The sequence below is a fragment of the Polyodon spathula genome, chromosome 12, assembly GCF_017654505.1.
Source record: "Polyodon spathula isolate WHYD16114869_AA chromosome 12, ASM1765450v1, whole genome shotgun sequence".
Lineage (NCBI taxonomy): Eukaryota > Metazoa > Chordata > Actinopteri > Acipenseriformes > Polyodontidae > Polyodon > Polyodon spathula.
The window spans coordinates 8,551,880-8,568,183 of record NC_054545.1 but is presented as its reverse complement, the minus strand read 5'-3'; the positions used below and the strand labels follow the sequence as shown (position 1 = coordinate 8,568,183).

At 36.5% G+C, this 16,304-nt stretch overlaps 1 protein-coding gene across 4 annotated transcripts in view; it reads left to right on the top strand.

Annotated features, from left to right (window-relative positions):
- LOC121323979 (disheveled-associated activator of morphogenesis 1-like) overlaps nt 1-15,310 on the top strand; it is a 77,476-nt gene extending 62,166 nt beyond the window's left edge. For all 4 annotated transcript variants that reach the window (XM_041265335.1, XM_041265336.1, XM_041265337.1 and 1 more), the window contains 9 exons: nt 1,534-1,618; nt 4,215-4,321; nt 5,507-5,595; nt 5,802-5,970; nt 6,093-6,200; nt 9,555-9,615; nt 10,160-10,291; nt 12,422-12,592; nt 13,622-15,310. In XM_041265335.1, coding sequence (XP_041121269.1) covers nt 1,534-1,618; nt 4,215-4,321; nt 5,507-5,595; nt 5,802-5,970; nt 6,093-6,200; nt 9,555-9,615; nt 10,160-10,291; nt 12,422-12,592; nt 13,622-13,831 — 1,132 coding nt within the window. In that variant the 3' untranslated portion in view covers nt 13,832-15,310. The remainder of the gene's footprint in view (nt 1-1,533; nt 1,619-4,214; nt 4,322-5,506; nt 5,596-5,801; nt 5,971-6,092; nt 6,201-9,554; nt 9,616-10,159; nt 10,292-12,421; nt 12,593-13,621) is intronic.
- Nucleotides 15,311-16,304: the final 994 nt, after the last annotated feature.

The following is a 16,304-nucleotide window of genomic DNA, read 5'->3' as shown; positions in this document are numbered from 1 at the left end:
GTTACAAAAGGGTCGGTCTTTCAAACTCTACGAAGCGGGTCTATGCCTTTTTATAGTTAAAATGTATTGCGGCCTTATTCTATTTCTGTGTCCACTGTTATAGATGATGCCTGGTTGCAGTTGTTATTTACCATTTAAATGCTGTTTATCTCAGCACATTCTTTCTCTGCAAAAGCTGCTGTCATATGGCTCTAAGCTATTTATTTGCCTTCTCCTTGTCAAAGCACAACAGTCCACTATTAAAGAATGTAGTATTTACGAAAGCCGTTGATTTTTATATAACCAGAAACCATTTGTCATATCTGAAAACATGTTTACATTTCTGTTTGGGCCAAGATTCTTATTTAATCTTTACATATGGGGATAAAGTTGTCCCAGGCCCTTCTATTCTTTGCATAGTTATTACTTTTGTTTCCATAGCAGCATACACTGTCAGGTTTTGCTGCTATTTGTAATTGTTGTTAGACAATGTAGTGGATCAGAGCTGGTTTCTCCCTGGGCAGAATCCTGATGTTGTCAAAGAAATCCCAGAGCTGGCTATTTTCTATCATCTGTTCTGAATTGTAATAGAGTATAGTGTAGGCATAAGATAGAAAGGGTTGACCTAAAAGAGAAAAATGTAAAGAGATTAACCCATTCAGGCCCCCGGCGCCGACTTATAAAATATTATGTTCATTTCATTATATTATATATATATATATATATATATATATATATATATATATATATATATATATATATATATATATTATATATATAGGATCGCTACTACAACTCTGATGTCATACAAAGTACAACAATTGCTGATAAACTTTTTTACTTGATTATAAAAAGGCAATTAATGTACTTTACCTTGATTTTAAGATGGATTTTAGCTGACAAAATATATCATGTTTTCATTTTCCATTGTAAGGTAATGTGTTGCCTACAAGCATTTCACAGAATTAAATAAAACTGGAGCTGATTCCCTTATCTACTATAGATGTAACATTTAGATTAATAAAAAGCGTAATTGATGGGTAAAAATGTGGAGTTGCTGTCCTTTTTTAAAATAAATAAATAAATAAAAATACAAATTCAATCAATAAATCAGTTCAATAAACCTGGTTTGCAACAAACCAGTGATGTGCTAATGTTTGTTAATGATATAATGCATTTTGAATGCCTGGCTCAGTGGAAAGTGACATTTAATATGAAAAATAAAGATTTCATTGATTTTATGATTAGATTGCTTCTTAACCAAACTGCCTTGAATTGATAGCTCAGTGTTGGACTGCAGTCAGTGTGGCTATGTTGCCCAGTCTGCATCTGAACCACAGTGAATGTGTTCCAGAGTGAACTACCTCTAGAAAAGTTATGTTGCTAATGGTACTGCTGAACCAATACTTGTTAGTGTGAATAGCAGTGGTTAAACCCACAGCGACAGTACTTCATTCCCTTGACCAGCAAGTTAAAAAAAAGTGTTTGAAATTTGAAATGTAGTAAAATGAGGAACTTGTGCAAATTTGATTCCTGGTGTTTTTTGTCTTTCAGACTGAAACTGACAAATGAAGAAATCAAGCGTGCTATCTTAACAATGGATGAGCAGGAAGATCTTCCAAAGGATATGCTTGAACAGGTGTGTTGAAACCTCTTTACAGACTTACAGAATAACAATTTACAGGACAATACCAATTTTGATAGGCAGTCCCCTATTTATTTTTCACAGCTTCTGAATGCACACATAGCAGTTTAACCACACAGCATTGGAATCTACCCCTTTCTAATTTGGAATGAAACTCCCTTTTATGCTATCAAACCTTTATTTAAAATAAAAATAAAATTTACTGCATTGGTCATTGGAAAATACATATCACACTTTTCTTGTATGCATGTCAGAGTTTGTAGTCTACCATAAAATATCTTGAGAAATTTGAGTTATTAATACCAGAATACATGTAGAGTATACAACCACTGCAATACTCATGTCTTCCACACATCACATGTATTCAAGTAGATTATTCTCCTCTTCAAAATCAGGGAAAATAGTTTATTAAACAAAATGTCGCACATGTGCAGTGGCACCCATTTGCTACCAATGCACAGTGACTGTTGGAGAAATTGTTCATTTGAACCGTACTGATGCATGTTTTATCCTCCACTCCTTAGTCGCTCATTGTAGAAAGTCATCTTGATGACAGTTATCGCAAATTATTTTCTTCAATGGAATCCTTTTTTCTAGCATTTTTGGTGGACCTGCTTCTCCAGATAATAGTCAAAATTATAAATGTGCTGTCCTTGTGACCAGCTATGTGTCTGTTCAACATGTGAATCATTTGTATTGGATTTTCTGAAGACGGGGGATAAAATCCTTCTAATACATAGGATTATACTAATCTGCTTCACTGGAAAACAAGTATAATATATAGTTAATTAATATATAAATAGAAGTAGAAACAGAAATAAACATAACCATTGATGTTGCTCGAAGTACACATAGCCCATGTGTTAAAAGGCTTGTGTCTGCACGTGAGGGCCTCTTGTCATTTACATATATAATCTCTATATACATTTTTCTGATACTTTGAAAACATTGGATGACATGACTGGGTTCTTTAATTACCAGGCCACACTAGCAATCTAGATATTGCATACCAGTGGAATAACATGCTATCCAGTTACAGATGGGAGTGTCATTGTTGATAAAGCTGGGGTCAGGAAGATGAAAGGTTGTCATGACATGGGTTTATATGGGTGAGGAAATTAAGCTGAAAATAAGTACAAGAGCTGCCCCTACAGTGACCACAACCTTTATAAATAGAGCTTAGTTAAACAGCCTTAATATAGTTTCAGTGGGAGGTTGGGGCTAAGTGAGAGGATTAAATGACCTAATGGAAGTTCAAGTTTTTCTCAAATATTCTGTTTTAGATAATTAATTACTTTTATGACAACAGGGAATTTGAATTAAAAACAAAAAAAGTGACCGTTCATTATGTACATGCATTGTACTCATTGAGTCTTCAACATTAACTTGAGTGTAGGCACTCTTAGCATGGGGTGTGTCCATTTCAAAGCAGTCAAAGAGGAAGCAGACTTTTTTTTTTTTTTGTTTCTACAAGACAAGAAGCCTTAGTGACATTTACAGTTCTCTGGATAACCTATTATTGTTCTGGGCTATCCTAAATGTAAGTACAAGCAGGACGAGGCTTTTTGATGACATAATCACTGGACTATTGTGTGTTCCTGAAACCCATAAAATCCAGAGATCCTGTTCTGATTGTAGGGTTGCACATCAGAATACTGTTACTGACACAGCAGCTACTTAAGAGTTCAAGCTGTGTCTTTCATGTTTGTGCTTTCAGCATTCCAAAAATAAAGCAAAAATAAATTTTGAATCTGCTTATAGAGTTGTTACCACTATTGGTAAGAATTTAATTGAAATCTTTCTTCAGTATGGGTTATTCATATAAAAAATATTATTATTATTTATTATTATTATTATTATTATTATTATTATTATTATTATTATTCTGTTTTAAATTTTGCTTGGCAATTTGGATGTGTAGCCTTGGCAACAGGTTGGGTAAACTGGAAAAGGTTGGAATATATATTTTGGTTCAATTCAGCCAAACCGGAAACAGTCCTCCTTACTACTTGCTATAGCTGAGAATTGTTTTGTAAAAGTCAAGGTGTGTCCTCAAATGCTTTGTCAAGCACTTTTAATTAGGTTCTTGCACAGTTTTACAGGGCTTGTTTTTGTAGTCAATTTGTTTTATAATCCATATCCATTAATCACAATGACTGTTTGCAGGAGGTGCTGCTAGTCCTTCCTGCCTGTCTATGACAACTCCTGCTATCTGAAAGCACTGGCTTAATTTCTACAGGGTATTTGCATATCCTCTGAACAACATAAGGGAGGAAAATGTGTTAAACTATGCTTGTCTGCTATGTAAAGCAGGTCAACCGAAAACACATGAGACTTGATTTTGGCGACGACAAAATGTTAGCTTTGTGATTTATATCAGACGTTCTAAAATTTGTATTTATTTTATTTTTCATATGAACTTTATGATCTGCTGCTTAGAATTTTAAATAGTACATACATTTGTATTTTAAATTGACAAAAAACAATAAAAAAACTGAAAAAAGAGGTAAAATGTATTTAGAATGTAGCGAGGATAATTAAGGTATCAAATAATTTTGAAAGGCCCTTGCACAATTTTGTCTCCATTCAGCTCCTGAAGTTTGTCCCTGAGAAGAGTGATATTGACCTGCTGGAGGAACACAAACATGAACTTGATCGCATGGCCAAAGCTGACCGATTCCTTTATGAAATGAGCAGGTAGTTACGGAAGCAGGCGAGCGATCATAACTAAACTGATTCTGAGATAACTAAACTTTCTTCAGTTCACCGACCAATGTCTTTGACTACAGCAGTGGACAACCTAATAAGTCACCAGCAATGTCTCTGAGAAAGACCCAGCTCTGAAATGCCATTGTCTTAGTGCTGAGTCAGGAGTTTTATTATTATGAATGAGTCCCAGGTGAAGGAGTTGGCAGCTGTAACAATACAGGATGACACACCCTGTAAGTGTAATGAACATGTTTGTAAGACTTAAAGGAAATGCACTCCTGTGTGGGAAAACCAGGCTGTTTCCTGGCCTAATCAGGAATCCAGAAGTTAACACTTTCTGTACATGGTAGATAAGGATAATATACACTTGGCTTGACCCTAGGTTTTTTGTCCCATATAAAAATATTTTTGAGGCATCCGACAAGAGTTTGTTTTAATAATATAAACAATAACGGTTCTAAGGAGCGCCACCCAAAAAGTCATAAAACCACTCAAACACAGACATGTTGTATTTGTATTGTATTTAGTTATGTTTACTGATGGCGGTATTTAAATTGGTATGCTACATGACAGCTTCATTATACTGTTGAGTTTGTATATAGGCTGACTGCGTATTGAGATCTTGCCATTCGTTATTTTTTGCAAACAGTTAATTTTTCCCTCCCGACAGACAAGTTTAATTTTAGACTTGCATCTTAAGTCAAAACCAACTGGGCATTCAATTAACCACTGTCTAATCCAAAGACATCTATAAATACATAGCAAACCACCCTTCACGACTGAGCCCACAGCCTTTGATTTTAAAGGGAGAGAATGTAGTATTTGGTTAGTGTGGTAGGTTGCCTATCTTCATTACTGGATAAAACTCATTTTAGGCACTGCAGTCAGTGTAGGTTACATTTTTCCCAACACCCTGATTTTGGCAGATATGATGAAAATGTTGCAGCAAATCAAGTCACATGTGTCAGATGGGTGGATCTACCACAAGATTCAATTATGTGTTTAAATGAATGTTAAATGTCACATTGGTGTAATGTATAGAGTTTGATCAGTGTACAATTAATATAAAGTGGTGCAACCATGTGGCAAGCATTTATAGAGGTCTGCACATAATCTTGTGCATTAGTTATAGACTCCCTATGATAGATTCATTGTCTGACCTGTTTTTTACAGAATAAATCACTACCAACAGAGGCTACAGTCGCTGTACTTCAAGAAGAAGTTTGCAGAGAGAGTAGGAGAAGTAAAACCCAAGGTTGAAGGTACACATTTTTGATTTACATGTGCGCACCCATCCATGTGGTTTGAAATATTTTGTTTTGTGTACAATTGAAAAGGGGAATAGGGTAGTGGGAAGAACCTTAATCCTTGAATGCAAAGACCTGGAGCACTGAGGCTGTTGTCAAGATGCTTATCTCCTTCTGTATTTTCAAATGACCTCCAACATTTTCTTTCCCCTATTTTGTAGCTCTCCGTGTTGCTTCTAAGGAGGTGCTGCAGAGCAGGAACTTTAAGCAGCTGCTGGAGGTAGTCCTGGCCTTTGGGAACTACATGAACAAGGGTCAGAGAGGCAATGCATACGGATTTAAGGTGTCCAGTCTAAACAAGATTGCTGACACCAAGTCGAGCATTGACAAGTAAGCAGCTTTGCACACTTATTAAAAGGACCAATAAAGGGCCACTCTGTATAGGCATTTGTGTGTGTGGACCATACTGCAGGAAAACACACTGTAGATTTGACATATTTTACATTTTTCAGGAATGTTACCCTCTTGCATTACCTGATCACCATTCTTGAGAAGAAGTATCCCAAAGTTGTGGTTTTCCATGAGGATCTGCAAAATGTACCCATTGCTGCAAAAGTGAAGTGAGTATTGACGAGTAATGTTCTTGAAATGAAAGGTGGCTGGGTCAAGCTCAGTGCTCTCTGGATCTGCCTGTATTATTTAGAAAAACGCAGACCATGTCACAATCCACTGCTTGTATCAGTTTGCATTTAGCTTGTGCTTGATGAGCTTGGTTTTGCCTTCACTCTCTCTGAAACCAGGTTATAAAAGGCAAACTTCATTTCATTATTCAAAATAGGCTTACCAAAAAAAAATCCTTAAAATAGACTTAATATTTTTAATAATGATGAAATTGAGTTCTGACTTTCAGCTGAGGGTGATCAATAAGTCAATAAAAAGCTGCCTATAATATTAAACTAACTGTTTTATAATGTATGCATGCATTTCTTTATTTTATTTATCTGTATGGCTTTATATTAAGGTTGTAACATGTTCACTGAGTTTAAGAATTTAATGTCAGTATTAACGTCATTTAATTTGCAGTCAGTGTGATACCTCGAAAAAAAATACGTTGAGGCTATAAAGAACCTTGCAGAACACATGTGTGGTTGTACAGTCATTCACAGTAACAGTGCAGTTAAAATGGAAGGCTCTTTTTTAATCACTTCAAGGTAATGATGCATTTTACCCCCTGAAAATACATTTTACTCTCTCATTGTTAGCATTAGAGAGTAAGTTACTCCCAGACCCAAAACTTTATCTGAGAGCGGTCCATAGGGATAGTCCATGTAAGTACTTACTTGCTAACTTGTGCTGTACAGTTTAAAACACTGCCAGTGTAAATACAACTGGAATGAGTTCTGGTATTTTGAAATGTGAATGTTTCTTGTCCACCCACCTTTTAAAGCAGATTGACTGGGCAACACGAGTGAAAATATTTAACAAGTGCTGAACTTCAGCCAAGGCAAATTTGCTTTTGACATCTACTTCATGTCACCAGAGATAGGAGCCCTACAAATAGGACTTGGCCAGTACCAGAGTGATTTCATTAGGTAGCACGTAATGTGTCACTGTCAAAACACAGAAATTAAACAGTCCTCAAGACCCAAGTGGTTTGATGTATTATTTTTGTATTTAGCAGACACCTTTACCCAAGGCAACTTACAGAGACTAGATTGTGTGAACTATGCATCAGCTGCAGAGTCACTTATAAGAACGTCTCACCCGAAAGGTGGCGCACAAGGAGGTTAAGTGACTTGCTCAGGGTCACATAATGAGTCAGTGAGTGAGCCAGGATTTGAACTGGGGACCTCCTGGTTACAAGACTGTAGGTTATCAAGTATGCAGTGGGAGGGATCTACGGAACAGTCTGGACAATGTTCAGTTCTTGATGTGCCCTTTGTTAGAGTTATTGTAGTAATTGTAGAAACAAATACCGTATTACTTCAATTTGGCGCTGCCCTCATATTGACACTGTAGTCATATATATCAGCTTTATAATAGAGGCTGCCCTCGAATAAACGCCACTATCAATAAAGAACTACTAAAAAAAAACACACACGCACACACACACAGAGTAAACAAATAAACGCACAACACGTGTAATGCCTTCAATCAAGGGAGCCTCAATCTAGCATGTAATTTGCACACATAGTAAGCACATTTTATTTTATGGTAGTACAGTTCTGAAAGAAAATGCAAAATAAACTACCTACAGAACAGCAGAAAATGTGCTTACTATGTATGAGAAGATTTTGTTTCAGTTACAGTGAGAAAAAAAATAACCGAGTAGGATATATTGTAGTTTTTACAGAAATCAAACTGATATTCTGTGGTCATTTTTGGAGCAGAAAAACAGCTACATCACACTCTTATTTTTAACTGCCACACTAGCATTGTCCCGCCCCTAAACAACCAATACACACTCCTGATTTGCTGGTACAGTACTCCCCTGACTTTCCAACTTCCATCTAATAGGCTCTCGGTAACTGTCACCGATAAATATACTGTAGTCAAAGTAGGTTAGCCACACACTCTGCTAAAAACAGGTAGGCTACTATATTACAGAAAATAAGCAACCGCGATTCTTCTAAAATGTCATAAATCATGTAATAAAATATTGCAGCTTTTGAAAATCGTAGTATTATTATTAAAGGTCATCCTCGTATAAAAGTCGACCTCTTTTAAGCGCCGCAGTCATTTTGATCATTTTAAATAAACGCTGTGGCTCCAAATTGAAGTAATACGGTAAGTGTAGTTAGTGTAATAATGATATAATTAAAATATATTTATATAAATAAATAATAATAGTGTAATAATAATATCATTGTCAACATGCTGTAACATGTATGTATGAGAATATCAGCTTACAATCTGAAAGCAGTTTTAAATTGGTGCCATAAGTGTATGTGGATCAACAGAGAGCTTAATACACCTGAAAGCTTAATATGTTTCCCTATTTATTATTAATATATTTCCTCAACCTGTTTAATCACTTTGAAGGGTTTGCTTTCCTAGTTGGATGTTGGCTAGACAATCATTTTTTAAAACATCTCCAAGGCTTAGTCAATATTTTAATTTCATGAAAACTTGAAATATATATTTTTCCATTTGGATCCAAAAGGAAAACCAGAGCTACAAATGTGTCATTTGCTTGGAACAAGATGTGTCGCTGGTGTAGAACATGAAATATAATAAATAACAATCCTCAGTAACTGGGTCAGTGAACAGGAACGAGGCATTCGGCAGCTGTCTGAGATTCACAGCTGAAATATTACAAGTAACACCAACTTAGACTTGGAGGGAATTCTTTTTTATTTTGCCAAAAAGGTTACATAGGACTATATTTGTACTGTATTTGGACTGGGTTTGAATGTAAAATCTCCACTAACGGTCTTTATGGGTGGCAATATGTTTTATTTCCAACTGATCTCAGTAGATGGGAGAATTTACAGGATGGTGACATTAATCTCTACCAATAGTAACATTTTTTTTATTCTTCAGTCATGAAGCCAAACTATACTTTTGAATATCCAAGAGGTCAATAGTACAGTGTCTTAATTTAGAATCTTACTGAAAAGGGCTCTCTGTGCAGAACAAGAGCATTGGATCAGTGGTTCCCACTAAGAACAGCAAAACAGTAATTTGCCTAATTTGTCTTCTGTTTTGTTCCCTTGAATAACATTGCAATTAATGTCACAACTTATTAAGATGTGAAGTTCACTTGCGGATGATAATATTCTATACATTTTACTGTTTTCAGTTTAAATTCATGAATCTGTGACTTCCCACTAAATGTGTTCTTTTATGTTAGTCATGTAGACTTTTTGTACATTTTGCCTTTATTGATGTCAAGGACTGATATAACTGTGACTTGAACCAGTGCATGTTTGTCTGAAGCTGAAGTAATTCTGTGTTCTTCTTTCTTCTCTTAGTATGACCGAGCTTGATAAAGAAATCAGCAACCTGCGAAGTGGCCTGAAAAATGTGGAGAGTGTAAGTGTGCTTTCTCTGTCTCTGTTTGTAATTTCCAAACATGCTTCCCTTTTCTTGAGTGATGGGAAGGAAGTGAAGGTGGGAGACCCCTCATCCAGGCTGGCCCGGGTCTCTTTCCTTCCTGAGCTGCATGAGTGCTCTCTTGTCTCTCTCTTGCTTTCGCTATCCATCGCAGACCAGAACGAGCAAGATCTAAACAGTTCCTGAGGTCAGCCGGCTTCCTTAAATAAATTCTGTAAGAAACTAAATTTAATGTGGCAAGATGTTTTTGCTAATGCCTTGTTCACAGTTAATACATGAACTAATACTTTGTCCACTTTTCTTATAATTACTTTTAGTTTTACTTCTAATGACAAAAGTTTATATCCTACACTTTGTGAGCAAGATGATAAAATTAAGGCAAAGAATGGTTCTTTTGCATTACGGTGGAAGACAGACACTCCCTCGAGGTAAAGGAGAGTCCCTTAGTTTGAGAGCTGTGAGGTCAGGGAATACAGAGCATTACCTGTTTGATAATCTTGTGCTCCCCATTTACGTCCAACAGGAGCTGGAGTTCCAAAAGTCAAAGCCTTCGCAGTCCGGGGACAAGTTTGTCTCTGTGGTGAGCCAGTTCATCACTGTGGCTAGTTTCAGCTTTTCTGATGTGGAGGATTCACTCACAGAAGCGAAGGAGCTGGTAAGTGTTGTAGATTTCCCAGTTGTTTTGTTGGCTGAATTTGAATAGCTAATTATATAATACTCCAAAGTAAGGATTAAATGGAAAGTGCAAAAAAATAAATAAATAAATAAATAAAGAAGCTGTTTCTGTTACGTTTTCAGTGTCTCCTGTCAGAGAACCCATGGGATTATATATTATTGTTCTGCAGCTGTGTTAGTGTAGATGGTACAACATCATGAGGTTCCCTTGAACATTAAGTCATTTTTCCTGTTTCCTCTCTTGGTGTGTGGCAGTGGTTTTGTTTAAAAGGAAAAGCACCACATTGATGCATTTTTGTAGTGATGCCACAAGTTGGCAAAATAACAAACTAAACTAGAGGCAGATATTTATTTTGCCCGTTGGGGCTTAAATGTGCACAAGTGTTGATTCATCACCATGCAACACTGTAGAAGAAAATCTCTAGATCAGCATTCCTTGCATTGCATTACATGTAAAACACCAGTTTCTAATTACCCAGGCTTCTGAACACTGCTACACTGACTTTTGCCTTAATCTACAATGGAGGTTGCTTCCATGAATGTGGTCAACATCATTTTTTTTTTTTTCTTTTCAACTGTTTTTTAACCCATAAGGGCAGCCGCAAATCTTCAGTCACGACATCCCCTTCCAGCTAGCTAATCTCACCGCTTGATAAAATTCAAAAGTCAGTGTATCTCCAAATGAACTAATCCGTAAAGTTTGAACACGTTTGTTGAGCACTATTTATGATAACCCTTACATTATGATTGACAATTTCTCTTAAAGGGCAGTTGAAGAAAACTGGTGTTTTAGATGAATGGAGACACATGGTTCAGTAAACTACAAGGCAATACACATGGCCCTGCTTAAGCTCTAATCGTAAGCTCATTTAGAACAGAAAGGCCCTGTCTGCCCTGATTTGTACTTGGGGGGGGGGGGGGGTTGGTTGACATTCCTGTTCATGAGACTATAATGCCTTTTAATAACCGATTTGGCATTATATAATGTGTCAGACTTTGCTACTTGTGTCCACCTTCGTGCATATGAGCATGGGAGCTGCTCTGTTTTGTTGTGGAAACTAGCCAAGACAGCAAACCACAGTGCTTGTTAATCATGCACCATTTAATACCTAAACTGAGTAAATTTCCAAAGCACAGAGCTGTGAAAAGGTCCTGCTAAAACACATTTGGTTTTGATATCAGGCCCACATGGCAATGATAAATTAAAATGACATCAAAGCCATGATGAAAGTAAGAGTTCTTCATCCCCTGCTTCGTTTACTATGGGTTTTACGTTCTTGGTGCCCCCAGATCACATTATATTGCTTCCTTTTTTTTTTAAACTTAAAAAAAAAAAATGTTTTACTGTTGCTTTGGCCAATAAAATATATTGTTATTAGGGAATGCTAAGCAGAATCTGGTGGCAATGTTACTGTGATATTATGTGCTTCCATTAGACATTCAGTCAGAATAGCCAGTCGGGCGGCTACCCATGGATTGCCTAACGTGTGCGTGTGAGTGGGTTTTTCATCCTCTTTAACAGTCACATTTATGTGATAGATGATGATGATGCTGAACATTTAAATATCAGCCTGTAACTGCCATCTGCTGACTGCGTGCCTTCTTGAAAGGCTAATTGTTAACGGCACTTTCTGACACGCCAGTAAAAGAGCACCAAACCTTGCTATGAAGTTCTGTTTTTCTTGTTTCCAACTACTACATTGCTTTGAAGATCATTCTAAATAGTATTTATATGTCTTTAGTTTGAGTGCAATACTGACGTTTCACCAAAAAAAGCATGTGCCAAAAAGCAATAACAGGTGGTGTAAGTACATTTACAGAAGAAAAGTTTGAAAAGATGTTTTTGCCTCTCCTTAGGAGACCAGCATTCTGTGCAGTATCTGCACATTTGTCTTTACTTCGCTGAGTAAATAGCAGTTAATTCTTTCTTTCATGCAGTTTCATGAGCAGTGAGTTGTAGGATCCTTTCGTTTTTTAGCTTTAGCTTTGGTTCATTTCCTGTCATGGAAATGCTTACCGTGCTTCAAAAAGCGCTTTGCCTTGAAGGTTTTATGAAAGCGAGAAGGTAAATCGATGAAACTCTCCACACTTTTGTTCTGTGTTGCCCCAGTTCTATAGAGCTGTGAAACATTACGGAGAGGATGCAAACAAGATGCAGCCGGATGAATTCTTTGGAATCTTTGATCAATTCCTTCAGTCCTTCAGCGAGGCCAAGCAGGAGAATGAGAACATGCGGCGCAGGAAGGAGGAGGAGGAGCGCAGAGTACGCATGGAGGCACAGGTGAGAGGATTTAGGAAATTAGTCATTAATACTGTACTTTATCAATACAAAAAGGTGAGGGCTGGTATTAAATATGTTCATCAATTTTGAGTGGTGTCAAAATTGGGAACACGATGATGTGATCATTTCTAAAGCCAATGGGCCTCATGTGCATATAAAGTTTGAATACAATATGCAACTCATTTACTTCAATTGAGGAGGAAAATAGGATATTATAGTTTAATTAACAGCAAATGTGGAGCAATATTTATTCGGATCAGATTTGCCCACATATTAAAACTAGGGTTCTTTGTTTCCTGTGTTTTATTTTTGAGGAGAGCACAAAAAACATGTTACCTTTCGGAGTAAAGTATTTTTTAAATGATTTGGGTTCTTCATTGAAACTTTGTGAAACCTGTTGTCAGGTTTTGCCACTTAGGGCCTGATTTTCAAAACTTAGTAAAAGGAAGTTTTGATTAAATGTTAATTAATTGTATCCAGTTTTGTCTTGAGTAATTATAGCTTCCATTGAATTTAACGATTTCTTGATTTTGCAAACATTGACTTAAGTTTCTATGTAACTTTTTTGAACATATGTACTGTCCTTACTCTGTAAATCCTTTACCAGCATTGGCAAATCAGGCCCTTATTGTGATAACAGGCAGAAAAATTCCAAGTAAACAATAGGACAGTGGATGGAAAATATATCACATGTAACCCTTTATTCGAATATAATTTAAAAAACGAATATTCAGAACTACAGTATCACATAGAGTATTGTTTATATTTTGTGCCCCCCCCCCCCCCCTTGTTGGCACAATTTTCCAATAAAGACCTGGAGGGGCTTCTTGCATGTCCTTCTGATTAAGTGGAAGTCCAACAAGGTGGGTGTTATACCAGCTTTCCTCCTTACCGTCTTGGATGTCTCTGCCCCTACTACCCAAGTCAGACTGCACTTCAACTGGTCAGAAACAACAAAGCAATTGAATGTCATTGCATGAAGCAAATTACTGTTTGTAAGAAGATAATAAACCTGCCTTTGCTTTGCAGCTGAAGGAGCAGCGAGAGAAGGAGAGGAAATCACGCAAGGCCAAGGAGAATGGGGAGGAAGACGGAGAGTTTGACGATCTGGTGTCAGCCCTGCGCTCCGGCGAAGTGTTTGACAAGGACCTCTCCAAGATGAAACGCAATCGCAAGCGCGTCAACAACCAAGTAACAGAGAACAGCCGGGAGAGGCCAGTTACCAAGCTCAACTTCTAAACTTCTACATGCGAAACACTGCACCTTAAAAAAAAAAAAAAAAAAAAAAAAAAAAAAAAGGGGCAGTGGCACTTTCATTAATAATGCTATCTCTTTCTCTCTCTCGGTCTCTCTGTCTCTCATGCTAGTCACACTGCCCTATGGCCAAGCCGGTGGTGGCTTCATTTCTTATCTGACTTTATATTTGTCTCTTCCACTGCTATTGGCTGAAAATAATAAGAAAAAGCCAATTTGCTCTGGTGCAAAAGAATACCAATGTGTCTGTCTGGAAACAGATTACAAAAAAAAACACATTCCCTTCAATGAAGAATATGGAGAATAATTTAAAGCTTTCAATCTTCTGAAGTGAAGTGAACCACTCATTACTAGGATCATCAGCCTGTGGCTGCCCTAACTGTTTAGTTTTTTGTTTTTTTGTTTTTTTTTATTGTGTCATTGAATACTGGACTAGACAGTTGGAATATGGTGCTGGTGCACCATAGATGAAGATTAGAAGGACATGCATTCATAACACATCTTCAAAGGAGTTTCTTCAAGCACCTTGAGGAGATGCCCATCCGTGCACATATTGCAGGATCTTTTGTTTGACTCTTCGAGGGGACTGATACTGTTTATAACCATTGGAAGTCTTGGAAATCCTGTTTTTTGATCCCTCCTTGGAATACTGTAATCTCCAATGACAATTTTTGAACAAAAGAAACATATTTAGTTTCTTTGTGGAAAATCTTTCATTCTAACAAACACAGTGTTTACACTGAAGAACAGAATTACTGGAGCATGTTTGTTACCGCCAAGTTACCTTGTAATGCCCTGCTTTTGTAGAAAACATTCTATGCAGTCTCAAATGGAAGGCTGTTTCTCAAAGGTAAAACATAAAATAAAAATGTAAAGAAAAAAGAACCCCTACCCCATATTCTACAAGCAATCTGCTTTTGGAAGCCCAGTATGGAAGGAGGCATTGTGGACCCAGGCGTTACAAGTATACTAAAACCATAACCTTATTTTGATCCGAAAAGGAATAACTTAGAGAAGTGTAAACTTTTAACATGGGACTCAAAATGTAAAAGTGGACTTTTTATTCAAAAAATCACCAGTTCTTGGCAGGGGATATGCTGATTATTTGCTTACTACGTAAATTGGTCATTTAAGTGGTCAATACAGTAGTCATTTCTACAATTTTTCCTGCCTGTAGCAGACACTCTAATTTGAAAACTATAAGCTGTATTTTTAGTAGACGATTTAAAGTCAAAATGGTGCAGTTTTACTGATCAGGGCTCACTAACTGTTTTTGTCTCTGTTTGCATCTTATTTAATTTAACTGAAAAAAGATCTACCAAAACAAGCAATAGACTGATCTATAGAACTGTGAGTCAACTCTTCCTTGAATAAAACAACACTTTGTATCCTTAACCTCCTCCAAATTGTGTGAACAACTTTTCTTTGTATGTGGGTTCCTGTCTATATGACTTTTTTATAATTTAAAACTGCCTTCTAATGTAAGAGAATAAAAAAGGATGCCGAAGTGTAAACTGTTTTACTGTTCTTAATTCATGAATGATTCTGCCAAAAATATAAGTAAATATTGACTCAGGCCACCAGGTGGCACTCTTTTGTGAAACCTTCTTGGAAAACAGCTCCACCTTTTGGATTAGTATGATAATTTGTAAACAAATTAAGTAATTGAAGCTTGTACCTAGATTGTTAAATTCTGGTCTTTCTGAGGTTTATACCACAGAATGCTTAAGAGATTTAAAAAATGGGTTATTTCACTGTTTGACCTGGCCCCTTATACCATCAACCAAAATATTATGCCATTTTCACATCTTTATGCACTTTTAACACACTTCTCCAAAGCAACATTGTTTTTCAAAGAAATAAGTTTAAAAGGTTATTTATCTCATCTGTCTTTGAAAGATTAGTAGATGTTAGGTTGTGTGTTGTGTTATGAATCTTAATTTACCATTGCTGTCTTTGCTTACTCTGAAAACTAGACCTTACTCTTTGCATGAAAAACTGAACCCATAATCAACAGTAGTCAGCTAGATCAGAATCAGAAAACAATGTGTAAATGACATCTGAAATGTATTCTGATTCATTATACTGTACCGTGTCTCACTCCTTTCTCTAATATGTAATTGGGTTGCCTGTTTATTTTAGTCCTGAGATATGTTTTACTAAAATATGTACAACCTGTACTTTTGCTAAGTAAAATTAAAAAAATATTTGAGTAATGTTTTTTTTTATTTAAAAAAATTCAAAACCCGTGTTCATCCCAGCACCAACCTTGAAGTTTCAGATGGCCAAGTCAAAGCTAACAAACGCAGTTCTACATTTTAACCTCAGAAATGCTCCTTTTTTATGTAAATGAAAATACAAGGCATCGCTGTATTAACAATTTGTTCTTATTTAGACTGGCAGTCTGCAACTGTTATATCCCCTGTGACCACTACGTTTTACCTGTCCATCCCATCCG